We start from the raw sequence: 21,597 nt of genomic DNA, 5'->3' as shown, positions 1-21,597 counted from the left end.
GTGCCAACTGGGCATCGTTTAAATGCCACAGCCTACCTGAGCATTGTTTCTGACCATGTCCATCCCTTTATGACCACCATGTACCCATCCTCTGATGGCTACTTCCAGCAGGATAATGCACCATGTCACAAAGCTCGAATCATTTCAAATTGGTTTCTTGAACATGACAATGAGTTCACTGTACTAAAATGGCCCCCACAGTCACCAGATCTCAACCCAATAGAGCATCTTTGGGATGTGGTGGAACTCCCGCTTCGTGCCCTGGATGTGCATCCCACAAATCTCCATCAACTGCAAGATGCTATCCTATCAATATGGGCCAACATTTCTAAAGAATGCTTTCAGCACCTTGTTGAATCAATGCCACGTAGAATTAAGGCAGTTCTGAAGGCGAAAGGGGGTCAAACACAGTATTAGTATGGTGTTCCTAATAATCCTTTAGGTGAGTGTATATCTGCCCTTCTCTTTTACCCCATGGAATATGAGTTTATATCCAGAGTCGTCCCTTTGAAGTTTTACTAGCAGAATTCCAGAGTTCAGGGGTCCATGACTGACTGATCATACTTGCAAAAAAAAAAAAAAAACTCTGAAAATACCTTCACAGACCTCCTGTGGCGAAAACCGCCATAAACGCAGTTTCTGTCCAAGAAACATACACTCATGATCTAATACAGCCAGGAATCAAAGACTCCCATGATGCTGCAGGAAATGTATTAGCCAATACTAAGATTTTCCATGGTAGCATCTTCAGTGTTATCTCCACCTGTGCCACAGTTAAACATGCCAACATGTGATTTGCTTTAATCATATGGAATGAGTTTCAGTTGCCCACAACCATGTTGACAAGGTTATTAATCCCATCATCTTCCATGAGGAGGATGTTCCTTTCATCTCTTAGGACAAGCAGACACATGTTTTAAATATAACTATTTTAAAGTGTTAAGTTTAAGATATTAGATATTTAAATGCGGTCATAATGGCTATGTGTGTTTCTTTGTTAATAACACATTCCGAACAATGTGTATACTAATGAAATGTATAGCTTGAATGTGCTATAAGTTGTTTTGGATAAAAGTGTCTGCCAAAAGAATGAAGAGTATGCATTTCAATAAAATATTTCATTATTGATATATAAAATGTATTTAAATGTTAAATAAGTACAGGGCACAATGATAACATATTGAAATCCTTATTTTGCACCTGTTCACAAATCCGTATGTGGAGCATATTTACCAAGGTGTTATGACATTCAGCAGGAGCTGAGAAAACCCTTAACACGTTTCTCCTGCAAATATGTGTGATATACTGCAGCATTTAAGCACCTGTTTTAAGTTACAAATCAATGCTGGAGGTCCATATCTGATTGGTCCCTTATCAACAATGTTGAAGCCTAAACTTTGATGCACAATTGTTTAGATCTGTGCGCTAGTATCCATTTCAGTAAAAAAGCTTTAGATGTCAGATATTATAGTGTTTAAATGCTTGTTCAGAATATATCTATGTAGATCATATGTTATCTTAAAGTAATATCTGTAGAACACCTGTTTTAAAAAGCTTGTTCTTTATCAAAGTCTTGCAACAAAGTACATAAAGGCTGTCTGAAGATTTATAATCCATTTACTCTGGTTTAAATTACGCATTGTGGCAAAACTTCAAACACTGGTTGCTACATTTATCAGCTATGATAAAACAATTTCATGACCCCCATTACTTCTTCTGTTGACCTGCTGTGTGCTTTATTTTAATACCGAACAGAGCGCAACACAAATTAACCTTCTTAGGTAGCATTTCAATGGGTTCCTATCACTGACTGAAGAGCTGATAAATTAGATGCACATTGGGACAATGTTTGGAGAAGGTAATTCACTTGTTCTAATATACGGCCCCTTCTTAGACCCCTTGATCTATCTGTCCACTTTGCTTGATTTACCAAAATGGTGATATCCACATAATAATCCACATAATATTATAAATCTGTGGCTTCTTAAGTGGTTGGGAGTGATTAGAGCACACATCTAAAACTGAAGTATTTCACCAGTCACAGTCTGCGTTTGTGTAGCATTATGTCTGTCAGCCTTTGAAACATGTGTCTGCGGTCCATACTCTCACCTAACAAAGGCTGCAGTGTGGAGGAGGAAACTGAATGAAAGCTTATCACCTCCATAACTGCTGCTTTCTGTGAATGAGACTCGGCTTCACAAGATTAATGTAGGAAATGGGATGGTTGGGCCTGGTAGAATAAAATATGGTGGTGTTAGTAGCTGTGTGTGAAGATGAGTGTGATAAAGCTTTATTTCCAAGAGTTGCCACGGCAGTGGTCTCGAGTAAATGATGCATGAAGCTTTGGCGGAGACTGCCAGCACATTCCATCAAAACAGGAAGTGGAAAAATCTGTTTAGATGCTGATTAGATGCTATGCCTAAAGAGCATTGTTCTTAGTGCATAATTATTTGTAATAGACATAAAAAAGTAGAAACATACCAAAATGGAACTGTTATGTTTATATGTATTGTGGTGTTAAACAGGGCTTAAGTTTTTTGCTCACCAGCCACTGTGGCTAGTGGTTTTCCAAAGTTACAAGCTCTCAGCATTTTCGCTGGCCACAATTTTGACCGATACCATGGGGAAAAACTGCCACTTAGATATTTTTTATGTTTTCTCATAATTTGGCAGCAGATATTTAGGCCGCTGTCACTTTAAGACCTGACGCACGGACCCATTACACCAGGGATCAGCAACTCCGGTCCTGGAGGGCCACTGTCCTGCAGAGTTTAGCTTCAGCCCTGATAAAAACTCACCTGCCTGTATCTATCTAGTAATCCTGAAAACACTGATTGCCTTGTTCAGGTGTGTTTAATTAGGGTTGGAGCTAAACTCTGCAGGACAGTGGCCCTCCAGGACCGGAGTTGCTGATCCCTGCATTACACTGTTACACACGCTTTCTTTATCAACTGTTTACGGTCATTTAAACATAACTGACTGTGTTTAATGGAATACTCTCCAAGACCGGCATTTTGACATTGTTTGTGTGTGTTTGACTGTTTCAATGCAATAAGCAGTGAAAAAGAACTCAGTTTAGAACTGAGAGGCGGCTTTGTGCACGTGCTTTGAGTTTGAGCCCTGTAACAGCAACAATATTTGAGTGAGTGAGTGGAGGCGGTTTGTGTGTCAACCCGCTGTCGGAGAGATGAGAGAGCGAGAAACCGCAGCTGTATATTCTGTGGAAAATGATTATTGGAAGCGTTTCAGATGTCAATATGTTTTGAAAAATCTAAATTTGACACCACTACATTGCACTTGTTTCAGATGCCTTTTTAAAAGACTACAATTGAAAAATGTATGTTACAAATAAATTTCAACTCACCAAAGTGGCTATGGAGTGACTGCATTACACGGTTGTCGGGTGTTATCAAGCCCAGGGTGTATATATTTTCCTCCTTTTGAAAAATAGTTTTGAGGTTGACGATGTGTCTCTATTTAGCCACCAATGCCACTATTTTACTGTACATACTTCTCATTCTCAATGTGTTTTAAGTACTTGGGAACAAAATCAAATCTGTTTTTTTATTCTCGTATCAAAATATGGCAAGTATTAAGTTAAGATATTTTCATTTAGTTCTGGGTGAAATTACTTGTGCACTCATCCATGTAATTACAAGAACCCTCCAGCTGAAAATATCTGATTGTGTATGAAAATGTCTCGATCCAAAAGATTCTTAGAATCTGTAAATGAAACCCACATGAAATACCATAACAAGAACTACCACTAATCAGTCCTTTGAAGTGTTGCTCCACTCCTTGTTTTTCTGTAGAAAACTCCCACGCTTACAAATGATGTTGTTTTAGTGGCATTCTGAAGTTAGAGTAAAATTAATATATATATATATACATGCAATAAACACTTAAAAATAAGTTTTCAATTACAGAAACCACATTGTTTCTTAACAGCTCAGTTGTTTTGTATCACAATTGATCAGTTAAGAAAGATCTTAAGCAGATAAATGAATCAGAAATGCAGATATGTTTTAAAAACACATTTTTGCTCCATTAAAGGGGAGAAATGGCCGTGCTTTCACAGTTGTATTACAAACCTGTAGTGAGAATGGGGGAAAAATGAGTGGGTCGAGCTGATACATTTTATTAGTGAATAAGATGAATAAAGCCTGGGGCTATTCTCTTTCATTTTCAACTCAGCCAAATGCCAAAGCCCAGAGCAATTAATAGAAACCATAAAACATTGCCATTAAAATGGACTCAAAGTTCTGGCAACGGTTCAGCTCCATCTTATATATTAATTTATTTTTAATTCAACAAATGCTTTGCAGCTGTTTTACATTCTTTGAGCTCAGGGGACAAAAAAGTAGCCTACACCTAAAAAAAGAAAGGAAATAAAAGTCTGATCTACAAAAGCTTTATGTCTTGTTAAATGTTTAGTTTATTCTCCTGTATTGTATTTTATATTGTTAATTTCTCGGTAGGCTATTATTTTTTTTTATTACCATTACTGGCATTTTTTAAGCTATGGCAATAAAGTAATTTGCAATTATTTGAGTTATAAAATAATGACATTCTTGTTGCAAATTAAATAGCTATAATACCTACTGAGGGAATTAAAAGATATCCTTAACAAAAAGGGTAAAACAAGACAGACTCTAAATTTACACTTGAGTAAAATCATTAGGCAAAAAGCAGAATCAGATGAATAAAATAAAAAGTGTCTGACTTTTTTTAATATATATATTACAATTTCTCCCTCTGGTCTATGTAAACACGCACAAAGCACGTGCTGGCGAGAGGGGCCATTGAGCTCTTTCTACGTCATCATCAGGAGCCGGTAGTGAAACGCGCGGTTTTTTGAATAAAACAAACACAAACAGACGCTAGCTTTACTTTCGATCTTCAAATCCGTAAACTAACGCTTTCAAGCAGCCAAAACATGTCAAAGAAAGCACCGAGGGCAGCGCTGAAGCTCCATATGAAGAAGAATGCTAGTATACGGATAGGAAAAAACGCGGACTTGATGGTGAGTTGATGAAAATGAAACACACCAGTTTCCTCCGTACAAACGCGCGTCACATTCGCGTGAAAATATACTTTCAGATTAATCAAATGAGTAATTTAACTGCCAACTGACGTGTACTGGTTTGCAGTTGTTGTGTAGTCAGAATGTTGTCTGTTTCGTATGTAGGATACGTCATATTTATTGAGTTGAATGTACATGCTGTCTTGGTCTGTGTTTCAAAATCTAGTAAGCTGCCTAGGTAGGCATCATTTTAGGAAGCTCGGAACGTTTCAAGCGCCCTATAAGCCCAGAAATGCTGTCTAGGTAGGGAGCTCCGTAGGTTTTAAGAATCAGATAGGTTGTCATTAAGCAGGTAATTTCGTATTTTGAGCGACTAAAAACATCGTGCATATTACAATTAACGTTTACACATTACAATATTTTTTTTCTTTTGAGTGTTATGTTCTGTTAAAAGATCAAGATCTGGTCAGATGTGATGTTAGTGGTGAGCTTTATAATGCTGTAATGTGAGGTCGCAAATTTATTAGGTTTCCTCTTTCAGTTCTGCCTGTATACTTTCCAAGACATTAGTATAGGTAAACCCCTTATATATTTGAAACAAACATTTTATATATAGCTTAGAGCATGGGTGAGTCTGTTTAATGAAAGGAGTACAGCTGATGTAAATACATGTGGCTTCGTGGGCTCCTTTCATGTTGTCTTTTTGCAGACCTCATTATGGCAAAGATCATAAAGTAGCGTTTTCCAAATTAGTGCTTTTCACATGGAGGTGAATTTAAATGTTTAATGCAACAGTAGTCTGATTCATTTTATTGCTCATTTGCATTATTATCAGGGAGCACTTGCTCTCTTCCATCCAGCCGCATGCAGATCGTAACTTTCAGTCAACACACCTGAACTCTTTAAGCAGATAATAAGCTACATAAGTTATTTTTCCCTTAGTTTTTAATGATTTTTGTTTGGTTTTTATGTACTACTACTAATAATCTTTTTGCTACTTTTTATTGCTATATTTATTATTATTATTATTATTATTATTATGTGGAGTGGGACTGGTGAATTATGCTAGCCATATTCATTCTCACATGTCTCCATGAGCTCCATATATGTGCAATAACTGCAAGACCATGGCTCTGACAGTAATGACTTGTTTGCCACCAGTGTGCATTTCTTGCCCATCTTGTCACTTAGCAAAAGATCTAATTCTAGGATCAGGAAACCACAAATGGGCAGACAAGCCATTAAATCCAAACCACCATGTTGTGACTTTTGAAGCTGGTTTTATTTGAAGGAACTTGGCCCCAGATGTTTACATTTGTTTAACGTTTTATATCCGAACAGCACTGATGAAACCAATTTGTTTTATGCATCATCACGTGAAGTGGCCACTGTAAATGTTGTTACATGCAATAGATGTATAGCAATGTCGCATGCCGCCTCTTTGATTGCTTGATACTGACCACTTCATAGCTCATGATGATTAAAAGGAACTTCTATTTTCAAAAGGGGAGTCTGGTGGTTTAGGTTGATTGAGGTTTGCCTCTCGGCAAGTTTGCCTAGTGTTTTTCGTGGGAATAGGGGAATTGCTTATCCGTTGTTTTTAAGTTGAGAGGCACTGTACATGGTTGATTGTACTCTGTGTGTGTGTGTGTGTGTGTGTGTGTGTGTGTGTGTGTGTGTGTGTGTGTGTGTGTGTGTGTGTGTGTGTGTGTGTGTAGGATGTCCGTGCACTAACAGGGTCCTAATTAAAGGTCCATTGCAGCTGGTCTCACTTTATGGAGACTGGAGGTGGGGATGTTAAAGCCGCCTGAAAGGTGCTCTGCTTTACAGGGGTCTAATCCAGCCATTAAACTAAAAGGAAAATTCAGGAAAAAATGAAAGAAAGGCTCATTTTTTGCCATCCTATGAATATGTCCTGGTTTGATCTGGTTTCCTGTGCTTTTAATGACAAAGTACCAAATAAGGCCCTTCGCATTTTGCTTTGTACATCTACTTGTAATTGTTGGTCAAGCTATGATTGTGTTTTTGGCTTTCTGATGAAGCCGTTTAGTCTTGGTTCTCTGATTGTAGACCTACAAGTATTTCCGCCACTGATATTGAATCCCTTTCTTTTTTCTTTTTTTTTTTCTTTTACTGGATTCACTTAAAATTCAGTGTAGTCTGATTCGCAAACAAATGACTATTACCAACCAGTTAATGTAATGAATCACACCAAAAGACTCACAAACTAGACAGTTTGGCTGCATGTGTCCTTACTGAGTAATAACTTGTTTTGAATAAGTAATTACTTCACAACTTCTAAAAAAAAAGTTGGCCTATGTTCTAAATAGTATGAATGTAATCCGGACATACACATCCTGTGGCCTCATGGGATAGTAAAGTGTCCCATCATATGTGCACTTCAGAATCGTGCTGGAAATCATCTAGGTCAGGGGTCACCAAACTTTTTTCTCTGGGGGCCACATTATCGTTCCTGACTGTGATGGGGGGCCGGGGCCCGGGTCAGCTATATAACATAGAATTGTATGACCCAGACCAAAATGACCACCAGCAGGCCTCATTGTGTAGTAGAGATTACTATCCCCACTACTATATCCACACTACTATATCAACACTTGATTCCTGGCACATATTTGTTTATCTTTACTAGTGGTTTGCAAAAGTTGTAATCGAGTCTTCACACTTACAAATAATCGTTGGTCCACTGTTCTTTGAAAACTCTGCACTCTCTTTTAGGGGTGGAACGGTACACAGAAGTCACGGTTCGGTTCATACCTCGGTTCAGACATCACGGTTGGGTACAATGAAGGGAAAAGCAAAACAAAAATGCAGAAGGCTTGTGCATGTCTCAGGCTGGCCCACCAAAAGAAAAATAAATGTCTTAAGCCTTGTATTTTTTTTAAAATAAGTTTTATTAATAAAGTAAAGGCATAGAACCAGTTTATTTGTAGTGCACTGACAATAGTTTTATATAATTAGTTCATTAATTCAATTAATAAAAATACCTTGATATGTTTGGTAATTGTACCTGAATTAATTGAAAATGAATCTGCTACATTTCCGATTAATATATTTGTTTTCCTTAAAAATGTAATTAACAGTAACTTAAACACTTTGCAGTTTGAATGATGTCCTGCATAAACTAAATGACGGAGTATGTTTTTATGTTTCCACTGTTCGATCGTGGCCGCGCCCCACACACACACACACACACACACACACACACACACACACACACACACACACACACACACACACAAATATAAGTAAACACTTTACGACTTTTCGATCGCGCCCACACCTCTCTCTCGACATATTCCAGCATAGCAATCTTTACACCGCAGCCTGCTTCAGAGCTTCAGAGCTAAGGCGGAGCTACAGATTAGGTGTCCCTAAGAATCCGCGTATCTAACAGTAGTTCCGCATTACATTAATTAAATTGCACGCAAGTTTTATTTATTTTTATACCGTGTATTCTCTGTGTAAATGTATGCACCAAACTGTGACGCCCGTACCATGACGTACCGTCCATGACGACTTTTGGGGATTGCCTCATAGGGCCGGTTCAAGTAGTGGGGGGCAGAGGGGCTGGGGGGCCAGTCAAAGGGGGGTGGCGGGCCTGAGTCGGCCCGCGGGCCTTAGTTTGGTGACCCCTGATCTAGGTCATTTAGGTACTTTTTGCTACTCTTTCGTGAGGACTGTGAATTTGGACATACTCGACTTGTCATACACTGTTTTTCGCCTTCTAAATAGTAGGGAAGTATATGATGATTTCAGATGAAGCCTTTAAATTTGTCTGATGAATCCTTCAGTGTATGAACATTGAATCCTTCAAGTGCTTACTTAATTAAAATCTTAGTCTATATCTATAATATATTCTATGTCTCGTGAAGTCATTTAACAGCTTGGTGTGTTTCTGAGGAACAGACTGAAATTGAAGTCATATGCAAAATCTTTCTGTAGAAAACAGAATAATGTGTTTTGCAGGTATTTATATAGTTTACAGAGGCAATTTTAGGCCTTAGTTAACTTAAATAAGCTGTTAGAGTAGATGTCAAAATGTCAAATTAGAAACAGAGATGTTTACACCCACTGATTTGAACTGTAAAACAATAACAGGAATACGGTTTCACTTTCCTCAGAAACTTCAGATCCAGATTTCCAGGACAATCACCTTGATGGCTTTTTCCTTATTATTCTGTGCCCTATCAAATGTGCTTAGACTCATGTTTTCTGTGTCCTGCATCAGATCTTACTGCATGAGCACCGAAACAGCTTGAGAGATTATCCCGGACATACTATTTCATCTCTCCTGTTTATAAGTGCGTCCTGCCGGGTGGAGCAGTGGCTTAGACAGCACTTTGTTCCCCATGCCGAACTGAGATAGCCTATGCTGCATTTGATGGTTGATTGAACACAAAAAATAATCAGCTGCATCCTGCAAGGAAGCTTTGAAAGTGTCTGTTTTCTTTTTCCAGACCACCCCCCAAATTTTAGACCCACTTTTGCTCCCCGACAGCAAAGTTTCCTCCCTGGTGTTAAGGATCTCTGGGAAAGTGGAGAAAATCTTGGGTCTGTTTTGGAGGCCCAGGCCAAGAGCTCCTGGCGTTTTCACACCAAGTCATTAGATGTTGTGCCTGGCTTGTGTTCTGTAATTGGATGATGTGTTCCTGAGAGCGAATGAGCTGAAGTTTGTGGTTGCAGGTTATTCAAAAGTGTTTATTTAAGAGCTGATAATGCAAATATTAGTCTGTTGAATCTGGTCAGGTGAATAGTTTGAATTTGTGCTCCGCAATTTTTCTTCTCACACCATGTAGGTAACATACAGACTTCATTCAAAATGTTTTCACTTTAGGTGTGCTATTTTTAGTTTTTATTTTAAACTTAAGGTGAAAATTTTGCATTGTTACAATGTATTTATTTCGCTAGAAGTTTCGGCATGAATTGCTGTTGGTCTTCTGTGTTTTATTTATTCGCATAATGAATCGAGATTGGACTTTTCTTTGTTATAGCCTATTTATTAATTATCTAATAGGGGTGCATTTTAATTTGGAATTTAAAAAAAATTGTCAATATTAGATTGAATTGTGGGTGCTTATTTACAGTAATCTTTAAAAGTACTAATAATTTTCACAACCAAAAAACATAATCAGAGCTTAAAGTCTAATAAACACTAATAGTTTTTGGTTTTGTTGGATCAGAGTGTTAACTTTTCTGGCGTTTATTGGGGCAGTGTGGACTAGGCTATAGCCTTAAAACTTATGCTTACTTGAAGCTTTAACACTATTTGTTTGCTGTTGTGCCGTATAAGTAAAGAAATGACCTTCAGGAACTGTAAATCCAGATTCATCTTGTTCTTATAGTGTGTTTTTTACACACAAGAACAAGATGAAATTTTTTGGACAGATCGCATTTGGATAGTGTGACTTCTGCTCTGCACTCTCTAAGGACTCTGTTCAGACTGGTTTTTTCTGCACTCCTTTGCCCTCGGTGAGGATTCCATGTGCTTTCCGTGTCTGCGTGAGTCAGTAGAAACGGCCTCTTCTGTAATCAGTTCAGCTCGGCCGTTTTGTTTTGGCAAAGCCTCTGGCACAGGGGAAACCTGGGCTTCTCAGTTTCCTTCTCGAAAACGCTCTCAAGACCAGCTGTTGGAGAAGTATTCAGACGCCCCAGAGATGACCCACAATTATGAAAATTAGGTATTAATAGATTTAAATTACATCCAAATGGCTGTCGTGTAGATGCACAAGGAGTGCTGCCTTTTTTCAGCTAAAATCATTAAGAAAACTAGCTGGATATGGTTCAGCGGATCTGGTCACTGGTTACGTTTCTCTGTAGCAGTTAGTAGTCAGTACTCAGACCACGGTGCAGGAAATAGGTTTCTCATTGTTATTATGAATATCTTTCTATTATTTTGTTATTATAAAGCTCCTTCCCCAGTATACTCAGTCAGTTTATGAAAGCTAAGCTGTAAAAACAGGCCAGTAATCATCAATATTATAATGTTAGAAGTCTTAAAGGTACAGTAGCAAAAACAGTCAGTTGAATTCTAAGTGTCAGTTGGAGAGTCCTATATAATATTGGATATTTATTAATGACATTGTATGTTTAATGGCCTGTTTTAATATTTAGATGACTTTTGCCTTCAGTCAGTTGTAACTTAAAGGCAAATGGCAACATTAAATGTAACAAGTCAGGGCTCCAGACTGCGACCAAATGGTTGCATTTTGCGACCAAAATTTGAGAGTGTGCGACTGAATTTTACATCCAGTCGCACATGTGCGACCAGTAAATTTCATCTTGTGTAGTGTGTCATAGTGGGCGACAACCGACGTCGCGTCTACGATGATTCAGGACATCACAACAAAAAGACTAGCATGTTTAATTTTTTAACGGTCCTCCATGACGGGTTCATGAGTGTGTGTGCGCGCGCGAGTGAGTGAGTGAGAGTGTGTGTGTGTGTGTGTGTGCGTGAGTGAGTGTGTGCGTGCGCAAGCGAGAGTGAGTGAGTGTGTGAGTGAGTGAGAGCGTGGTGTGTGTGTGTGTGTGTGTGTGTGTGTGTGTGTGTGTGTGTGTGTGTGTGTGTGTGTGTGAGAGAGAGAGAGTGTGAGTGCGTGTATGTGAGTGAGTGAGTGCGTGTGTACATATATGTGCAAGTGAATGTGTGTGTGAGATGACTGGTCGTAAAGCAACGTGTAGTCTGATATGTTTCTTGTCTACGACATGACAAGATTTTTAGGAGTCAAAATCGTGTAATCTGACACAGTGACTATCGTAACATACAAAAAAATTGTGTAATCTGAACCAGGCATAACTATAACTATGGTATACTGCGGTTATAAAAGTAGCCTACACATCTTTTTCCAGCACTTCAAAACTATATCATATTTAAATGTTATTTTTAATGTGTTGACCAAAACATTTTTGTTCATCCTTTAAAGATTGTCTCTATTTATAAAACTCAAAGTTTCAAGAAGTAGGAAAACTCACACTTATTTAAAAAAAAAAAAAAAGACTAAATTACCATTGTAAACATGGTAATGGTAAACATGGTAAGGGTGCTTATTGGCTATTTTCACTCCCTAATATCTATTTTGTCACTCATTTTGCTTTTGAATTAATAAAGACATTATGAATGATAATAATTAAAGTTAACTTTATCTATACACCTCAAATTAAGCTCAGTGCTTTGTCATCCCACAGTGCTACCAAACACTTTCTGTAGAACTTAGTGCTGCTGCCCTCAGATGTTAGTCTGGAGCCATGTGATCTTAAAATAAAACTGCACCATAATTTCTGTACGTTAAGTCTATTTATTATCAAAGCATTTGTCTGTAATAGTTATTTAGGGGGAAAATGTGAAGGTGTGCCCCTAAATTTTCTGCTTGCGCTCCTAAAATTTTAAGTCAGGGGCTACAGCGCTCCTAATAAAAAAAGTTAGTCTGGAGCCCTGCAAGTTGTGTTGTCTAAATTCACATAAAAAATACTTTACATTTTTTTTTTAAATAAAGTAGTAAAAATTTATAATATCAGCCATTTATTGGTTATCGGTCATAGAACGAAAATTGTTATTGGCTTTTTACAAGAGATTATGTTGTCATGCAAAGGAAATGAAATGCTAAACAATGAGCATTTGAAGACTGGACACAGTGACATTTGGGAGATTGTAATGGCAAATTGTGATGTACACTCAATAGCAGGGCCATGTGATCTTATTATGTGTACAGTGAATATTTATATAGGCTACATGGCTTCTAGGCGAACCAGTGACCACCAATAACGTTTAATGATGGCAAATATCCCTAGCAATGGAAGGACACACCTGTACATTGACACAACAAGCAAGCTACACAATGAAGACACCTCTACGTTGAACTAGATTCAGTGACATTATATTTCTTTGTGTTTAGTTCTTTGGATCATATTGTTGTATATAGAGTAATTTATATACAATGTTGTCATGTTAGCACATGTTCCAGTGCAAGTAGGGCTGATTTTAAATATGTAAGCCCAATTTGAGCTCAAGGCTGATCTGAAATCAATCCACCTTTCAGCATTAAGACAGATGAAGTGCTGAAAATGAAACAATTTCCTGGTCTAATCCGACAAGGTTGCACAAGGGCCCTTGTCTTTGGGGAGGGCTGGAAGATTTATCCTTCTTGGACACCCTCCTTCTCCTGTTGGACCTGCCTAGCAGTTCCTGTAACATAATCCTCCTTTACTGTGGTACTTCTCTGTGGATCCATGCACAGGTATAGGGAAAGCTGCAGCATACTACACCTGGTGGAACAACAGAGCATGATATTCACTTGAGTCGCTTAAAACATCGAATGGTCCTCTTGATTCCAAGCGTTTGGCCTTTTGTGTGGCAAGTCACTAAGAGCCTCTTGAAATGATTAGGCTACATGGTTGTCCATCACTCAAGCATTGTAGTTCTTTTTTCTTTTCTTTTTTTAGTTCTGGCTTGGTTTTAGTAGCGTTTTTGGTTAAAGGAAACTGATGTTTTCTGCCTTTGCATGTTTATTTTGAGATATAAAGGCCATTTGTGCAATAATTTGCAGTTTGGAAATTCTGCAAACATTATTTCATACATCTTGACAAATTGAACCATTATTTAATTAACAATTCATTTGCTATTAACAATTGTTCTCTGTGTTTTCCATTCACATGCTGTGGTCCCTGAGAAAGACACTTAGGTTATGTTTAAACTTTGTATGATTTTTGGTCGTTTGTTTACACGACAATGGCGTTTTTGGGGCCTGAAAACGTCTAAAAACAGGTTTCAAAGTGCAAGGTTCTTAAACCGATATGTGTTCGCAGGGTTTCTTGATGCATAATACAGCCTTTTTACTAATTTTTTCACAGATCCGCATGCATGTGTCCGTTAAGTCCATGAGACTGTAGGGTGTCCCATTTGTCATTTTAAGTTTCAGAAGGGTGTTCACGAGCACTCCCTTTGCGGTCAATATGCGCACTTTTGCCAAGCCTGCCCTGATGCGAGCTTCGCAACAGACTTCTTCCCGACAGTCAAAGCGCCATTACGTCACGAAAGTGTGGACTCGTAGGAAGACCGCGAGTGCTTAGGGTGCCATTTGGGACAGGGCCTTAGTGTACTGTAATTTATTTTACATAAGTGTCAGCTAAATAACAAATTAATTTACTTTCCATTGTGTCCACAGGCCCAGCTCAACCTCCTGATTGTCCTGCATCGTCTAGCAGAGGAGTCCAAGGTGAAGGCCTTTGAGGAGAAATCAGCAACCATCAAAGTTCACCACGTCAGAGCTGTTGCAAAGGTATCCAGCACCACCATAATAATTTAGCTAATTAAGAGCCCTATAAGCTGCATTCACTAATTCACTAATCACTGCATTGTAACCGGGTTCTAAATGGACAGATATTTTGGTTTGATTATACATTTTTATATTGTCAATTTTATTACTACATTTTTATTTTATTTTTGTATGAATTATTATTATTATTATTATTATTATATCATTTATTTTGTAAAGCATTTTTGTAGTATTTATTGTCATTTTTTTCATTGTTGAATGCAAGGCAACACTGTAAAATATAGTTTTTTTTTTTGTGCATATACTGTATCTTTACTTACCCCAAATCTATTGAACATGGTCTTTTGCACAAAATATGCTACTTATATTGAGGACTATCCACATATTTGTTCTTGAACCTTTGTTCTGTGAGTGTAGGTCTCTTATGTAAACATTTAGTTGCATTTAAGTGACTTTTATCTCTGGTCTCTGCGCCGTTGAACTATCAAACAAAGTGTACTTCTAACTTCCCTCCTTTATTCTTCAGTTGATTTATTTTAGCCTGAGGTCCAACAATGTGTTGAGGCAGTGATGTTCTCTAACAAGCACAGTGGGTATCTAATATTGGCTGGGTTAGGTTTCCAATGCATATTAATTTAATCAGGCTGCATTGTTAGCAGATGTCACCCGTGGCCGCCCTATTGATCTTCTCAACAGTATGTGTTACAGCAATCAATTTGGTCATTAGTGAACTGCCAAGAGATACATTATGTGAATGGCAGCTTATCTCCAAGTCTAGTCTACCATTCCCATTGCAGACTATTTTTTAAAGTGAGACTGGATGAGTTCACATCAACGCTTACAAATATGAAGAAATTGGCAGCTGTGTGCACCCCTGTGCTGATTAGGATAGATTCAAATATAACATTAAACACCATGCTGGAGTGCATGGAATTTAGTTTTAAACAAAATCAGTACAAAATAGCAGAAAAACACACTCCCACTCACCAGTTCAATTACAGGTCAAAAAAAGAGAACAAATTATATTTTCCGTAAAGAATTCAGGTCTAATTTTAGGACCGTTACGATTTTTTCCACTGATATATTGGTTTAACCTGTATATGTTCTTAGTGACATTCACACTAAAGTGATTAAACATTTTTTTTTCTTTCTTTTTTCACTCAGTTTTCAGGAATGAAATCATGTGTTTGATCATGAATGCAGTCCATTCTTTGGCAGAGTTGACGTGTTGATTGCTGTTGGATTTAGTTTAGATAGCTGAATCTCCTGTAATTTCTATTTATTTATTCATCTATTGTTTTGAAGTTCAGGCCTTTCATGACCTGAAAAAGGAATTAAGGCAGCAAATGAACTTGCTCATATTGCAGCCGGTATTCGGCTACATCATCTTGCAACCGCCCCTTTGATGGATATTTTTTCTCCAGCGCTATAGATTTGAGCAGGGCACCACATCAAATGAGTCACAATAACACTGAACAGAGATCCGGCCAATTTTGAGTCATCGTGCTGCGTTTATTTTCACGAGGGAAGGCAGCTTATTTGATTAAGATGTAATTGTGTGCAGAGTGCTCCTTGTACAGATGCACTTGAACAGCAGGGGCATGAAAAATTCGATGCTTGTTCCAAATCAAGACTAAGTCATGATGGCCTGTCACAACTAAACATGTTAGGAATTACACGCTTTGCAGAGTTCAGGCGCAGACTGGTTCAGCATGGCCGCCTTTGAAAACAGGTGTGTAATGTAGAGCTCTGCCATGGAAAGTGGGAATTTGAGGAAAAAAATGGGGGCGTGACTGAGAAACTGGGTGTTACCACACGATATAGGCTATTAGTAGCTTCTCTAAATCAGGGGTCAGCAACTCTCTGTACATGAAGTGCATTTTTAGTAGTTTCACTGTGTAAATCTATTGAATCCATAAACACAATTACATATATATCAGTTCAGTTCATCATATATCTTAAAATACATTTAATGTTAATGATATATAATATTTGATCTACATTTGATTTACATAGATACATACATGAATATATATGAACACTCAAATACTGATAACTTCCAAGTATTTTCCAGAAAGCAAAAAGCTGAACAGACCATAGGCTATCAACCATGCAAAGCACACTGGTTTACTTGCAATACCCACTGAAAGTGCAGTGCTGCCCAAATTGATCAGAGGGTTGTGATGCCGAAGTTTGTTGAATATTTCAGTTTCATCACCCTTTGATAGTGTTTGGCTTCCCATTCAGCTCATAGCTAAGAACCGAGGAAGGATTACTGCAAGAATTAGATTGACATACAGGTGCAAAGGTCATTTTTAAAATGTGTAAATAAAACCAATAAACAGGCTATTTATCGCGTGCCAATGATTACCCCTCAGTGATTTCCACCTCCGGTGCCGACCCCTGCTCTAAGTAATTATATTTCTTCTCTTTGTTACAGAAACTGTTAAAGAGCACACGTGGATAACAGGAGCTCCCCACCACAACCCTTTGTTTGTTCTACAGCATTGACCCTGTGACCTTAAATTTACTTAAAGACTTTAGTATGTATGATCTATGGTATGAAGCACGCTACAAATTTGGGACTGGTGAAGATGAACATTTTATTTCTATTATTTCCTTGGAATACAATGGAATTTATGTTCCCTTAAGTTGGGCCCGTTATTAGGCTGTGATCCATGATCATTTTTTCTTCATGACTGTTGAACTTTTGCTTTTTAAGATTTGTGTGAACCATGAATGATAGACAGTATCTAACCCAGATATCTAAAGTAACACATGTGTCCCTCATCTCTTTGGATCATATTATGACTTAATACCTGTTAATAAACAATTTGTACCGCTTAACTTGGGTAGCACATGGTTGAGTAACAGTGTTTCTTTCCTCGCTCTGTAAAGCAACAAGATATCTGGCTCTCGGCCACTGACAACATTGGGACCATTATCAGTGGCTGCTCACGAAAGCAGGTTTTTAGCAGGAAAGTTTGCTCGGATGATATTTCGCTCTCCTGTGTTGACTCAGTATCAAATGGACATCTTGTAATTTTCATTTCAAATTTAATCGCTACTATCTAACTGACCTATAAGAAAATACTTCAGTAAATCTCATGAAAATAGTCAAGAACATGTCCTTTTTTTGTGTTTCTGACATGTTCAAAAGTTTAGGGTCGATAAGATTTTTAAATGTTTTTGAAAGAAGTCACCAAGACTGGAAATATTTGATCAAAAATACCATAAAAACAGTAATATTGTTTCTAATTTAATGTCTTAAATGTAATTTATTCCTGTAATGGTAAAGCTGAATTGAATCAGCACATGTGATACATGTGAATCAAAGGTGAATCAGCATCATTACTCCAGTCTTCAGTGTCACATGATCCTTCAGAAATCATTCTTATTTACTGATTTGGTGATCAAGAAACACTTTTTTTTTTTATTATCAATGTTGTAAACGGTTGTGCTGCTTAATATTTTTGTGGAAACCTTGATACTTTTGTTCAGGATTCTTTAAAGAATAGAAAGTAAAAAAAGAAAAGCATTTATTTGAAATGGACATCTTTTGTAACAATGTATCTCTAATTTCGCTTTTGATCAATTCATGTGATCAAGTCCTTGCTGAATAAAAGTATTAATTTCGTTCACAAAACTTTTTTTTTTTACTGACCATAGACTTTTGAACAGTAGTGTATGTAATTTCTATATAATTGTTCTCTTCAGGTGTCGGTCAGTTCTGTGCTTGCATTTGCTCCATGCTTCTTGCTCCATGTTGTGTGGGACCATAGGGCTTGACCTGACCCCAGGACCACAGGAAAGTAAATGTTTGGGTCTCACTTTTCGGGTGTATCCCACCAATGATCACGGGACATGGGAGTCACTCTCCTCTAATCCTTCTGTCAGAATTAATTGGGCTGCCAGGGATTGATCAGTGTAGTGTTTGTTCTTTCTGCCCGCCTTCGAGTTTTGAGAAGAGTTGCCTGTTGATAACAGTCTAGAATGTTCTCCAGACCTCTGAATCCACCTCTCTTATCTTCATCTTTCATGTGTCATCTTCATCCTGTTCATCCTCACCCATCTACATCCTCACAGTGGGAACAGTGCTGTTTATTCTTCTACTTTTTCATCATCATGCTCTTTGAGATGTAGTATGTCTCTTTGACAGGAGCAAACTGGGAAAGCGATCATGATTAGCCTTGTCATGCATGACCAGACGAGGGCAACAATGAGAATATATCCAACATGTAGACAATTTTTTTTATTTACACTAAATACTTAAAAAATTGTCTGTTTCTCTGAATGCTGTTAAAAATGGATATCACACATGTAAATATAACTTTTAACATTTAAAGACATTTCTCTCAGTCCATATAGATCCATATGTCCAGAACGGCCATTAAGTGTTGGGGGTTTATTGTTATTATTATTATTATTATTATTATATTTTATGTTTCAATGCTATATAGAATCTGTTGGGCATTTATGGATATAAAGTAGGGTTACGTATACATTGTCTCAACTTTGGTCATAATGAAGAGTTAGTTGTGACTTGTTTATATCTCTCTTTAATGAGAGCGATTCCTAGATTCCTTGGTTAAGCATCAGCTTCTGGACCATTTCAATGGAAAAGGATCCTATATCCTATAGTTCTTCAATCAAAAGAGTATGTTGTCATCTGGCTAAAAATTTGAGGAGGTATACTCTCAGGAAAAAAAAAGGAACAAAAGCTGTCACTGGGACAATACCCTTTAGAGAGAAAAAAAAGTACCTTTATGCCTTATTTACCCCTAAATGGTGCATATTGCTACTTTAAAGTCGTCATGAAATGGAAGTTGTGATAGTCTTTTCTTCCCTATTGTAATGTATATCTGAGTGAGATGGCTTTTCGAACTAGATAAAATGTAGAGCGGAACTTTATCTCATCCACTGGGAATTGATTGAATTGATCGTTGTGGTTTGCTATTGCCGTGATCTCATGTGAGTGACAGGTTTTCCCGCCCTTGTGCTTCGCGTCAGTAAACATGTCATTAGAGAAGAGAAGAAATGTTGCTGATTAAAGATTATGAGGGCACAAACAAATAATGATCTGTACAGAATAATCATTTATAATAAATACATACTATAATCCATTAAAAAGTACCTAAAGTGTACATTTTAATACCCAAATGGTACCTTTTTGAAAAAGTAGTGCCGCAGTGACAGCTTTTGTACCATTTTGTCTGAGAGTGTAGATGTGAGTCTTATGTTGTCATATTAGAGACTAGCTTCATCAAAGAGTCCAGAGTCTATCAAAGAAACAAGTCTCATATACATTTCTCTCAGAATTTCCTGGTTTTCCTTAAAAGGGAACTTAACTCTATTGATGTGTCTTTGCAAACTCCTAAGGTTTTTGTGACTCATGCAGCGCTGAGCTAATGGAACTTACTGCCATTGCGATGGGGTATGGTGATGGTCCTCTTGGGGAGATGGTCCTTCTGCTTTCCCAGCCCAAACCAGCTTCAGGAGCCAAACGCTCCCTATCCCTTCTTTGAAGTAGCGTAATGGTGATGCCATAGAAGCTGACCCTCTGTGGCATTGCGGTTTGTGGTAAGGATTCCTCATCCCCACCTGCTTATGTTACCCAGCGGTCTGCACTGACCCTTGGCGTTACATGATTTAAAAGGGCTCCAGGCCCTCTGATGTCATGCAAGGTGTTCATGTGCCAGATGGGTGCCGTGCATAGATTATTCTTTTTACTTAACCGAGGCTTGCAAAGCACTTAGCTTTTATTATTGAGCTAGAAACGCACCTTTTCTCTCCAAATTATGTGCCATGATGCATTGGAAAGATATTCACTATGGTAAAATACATGTGATGTTTCTCGGCCATAGAACATTGATCATTTAAAGTTTAAGACAAAGCTGGTTTCTCAAAACACTTTTTTAAAGCTCAGTGTGATTTACTAAATTTATTGCCAATTTTCCAGTTTTATTTTATGTTACTCTCGTACCAATAGCATCCATCACAGAACACTAAGAGATTATTATTGTTGTAATTTAGTTTTTTGACAACTTTTCTGTTTTTCTATAATATATTATATTTTCACTTTGTCTATTCATTAAGTTTATTGTTCAGTAGTTCCCTTTCATAGGTTCACTCAACGATGCGGAAGCCGTTGCTATGGGAACACCTTCGGTGTGATGAATGTCTGAAGCCCTTATATCATCACAGCATTTTTTTGGCCAGTAGGGCTTAGCACCGCCCCAAGAATGTCACGTATGCTTCATATCAGCGTGCTACATGCTATTTCATCATTTAATTCCTTCAGGAAGCGGATTTTCTGCTGCCTTTCAGAGCAGTTTTCACTCTCAAGTGGACACGAGTTACAGGAGATGCATCGACATGTGCGACAGGTTCATCGCAGTAGGAGACACTCATGACAAGTGTGTGCAATGCTTCAGCATGCTCAAGCTTAACGGCCTATCTGATTGTCGACAATGCAATAGTCTGTGTTCAAAAGTTTTGCGCTCGAGGCTCGCCTCCTTTCTGAGGAAAGAAGGTTTGTCTAACCCCTGCCATTCTGTTTCTGCGGTTGCCGAGACTCCGCACGAGACAAACGCTTGGGGTGATTACGAGTCGTGCAGAGCACATCTCCCCGAGCTGCGACTGTTTCTTTCGGTTGTGGCCCATTTGACGTTGAAAAAGGGCTTGCAACCCAGAGAGTGAAGGCTATATCATCATATGGCAGAGGTTCAGCCGAGCGGAAGTGGATGTGTTTGCTTCGAGCATGCCTCTGGGAATAGATGCTCTGGCTCAGGAGTGGCCCAGGACCAGACTTTTTGCCTTCCCACCATTTTGTTTACTCTCAGTGGGTGCTGCTCAGAGTACGAACAGATGAAGTGGGACATCTGTTGTTGGCTGGCCCAGTTCTGGCCCACTCAGATATGTTTTTCAGACCTGTTCAGTCTGTTAGTCAGTCCTCCTTGGGTGGTTCCCCTAAGATCAGACCCAGGGTATGATTTGGCACCCCCTTCCAGACTTATGGAATCTGTGGGTGTGGTCCCTGAGCGGGGCGCGTTAATGTATTCTGGTCTCTCGGCTGAGATTGCAGATACTATTCTAAATCTTAACTCTAGGGCCCCTTCCTCAATGCATCTGTATGCTTTTAAGTGGAATCTTTTTGCCTCTTGGTGCAGGCAACGTGACCTGGACCCAGTTCATTGCCCTGTCGGTTCAATACTGGAGTTCTTGCAGAGTCGCTTTTCGGCAGGGACAGCCCCAGCCACTCTTAAGGTTTATGTGGCAGCTATA

At 38.4% G+C, this 21,597-nt stretch overlaps 1 protein-coding gene across 1 annotated transcript; it reads left to right on the top strand.

Annotated features, from left to right (window-relative positions):
- Positions 1-4,770: 4,770 nt before the first annotated feature.
- On the top strand, positions 4,771-18,655 carry cenpw (centromere protein W). Its single transcript, XM_081389885.1, has 3 exons — positions 4,771-5,023; positions 14,203-14,316; positions 16,754-18,655. Exons 1-3 carry the CDS (start codon positions 4,937-4,939, stop codon positions 16,778-16,780), a joined length of 228 nt encoding a protein of 75 aa, XP_081246011.1. The 5' UTR covers positions 4,771-4,936; the 3' UTR covers positions 16,781-18,655.
- The last annotated feature ends 2,942 nt before the right edge of the window (positions 18,656-21,597 follow it).

The sequence above is a fragment of the Scardinius erythrophthalmus genome (genome assembly GCF_964197995.2).
Source record: "Scardinius erythrophthalmus genome assembly, chromosome: 16".
Lineage (NCBI taxonomy): Eukaryota > Metazoa > Chordata > Actinopteri > Cypriniformes > Leuciscidae > Scardinius > Scardinius erythrophthalmus.
The sequence above is the reverse complement of the archived record's forward strand: the minus strand, read 5'-3'. Positions and strand labels throughout refer to the sequence as shown.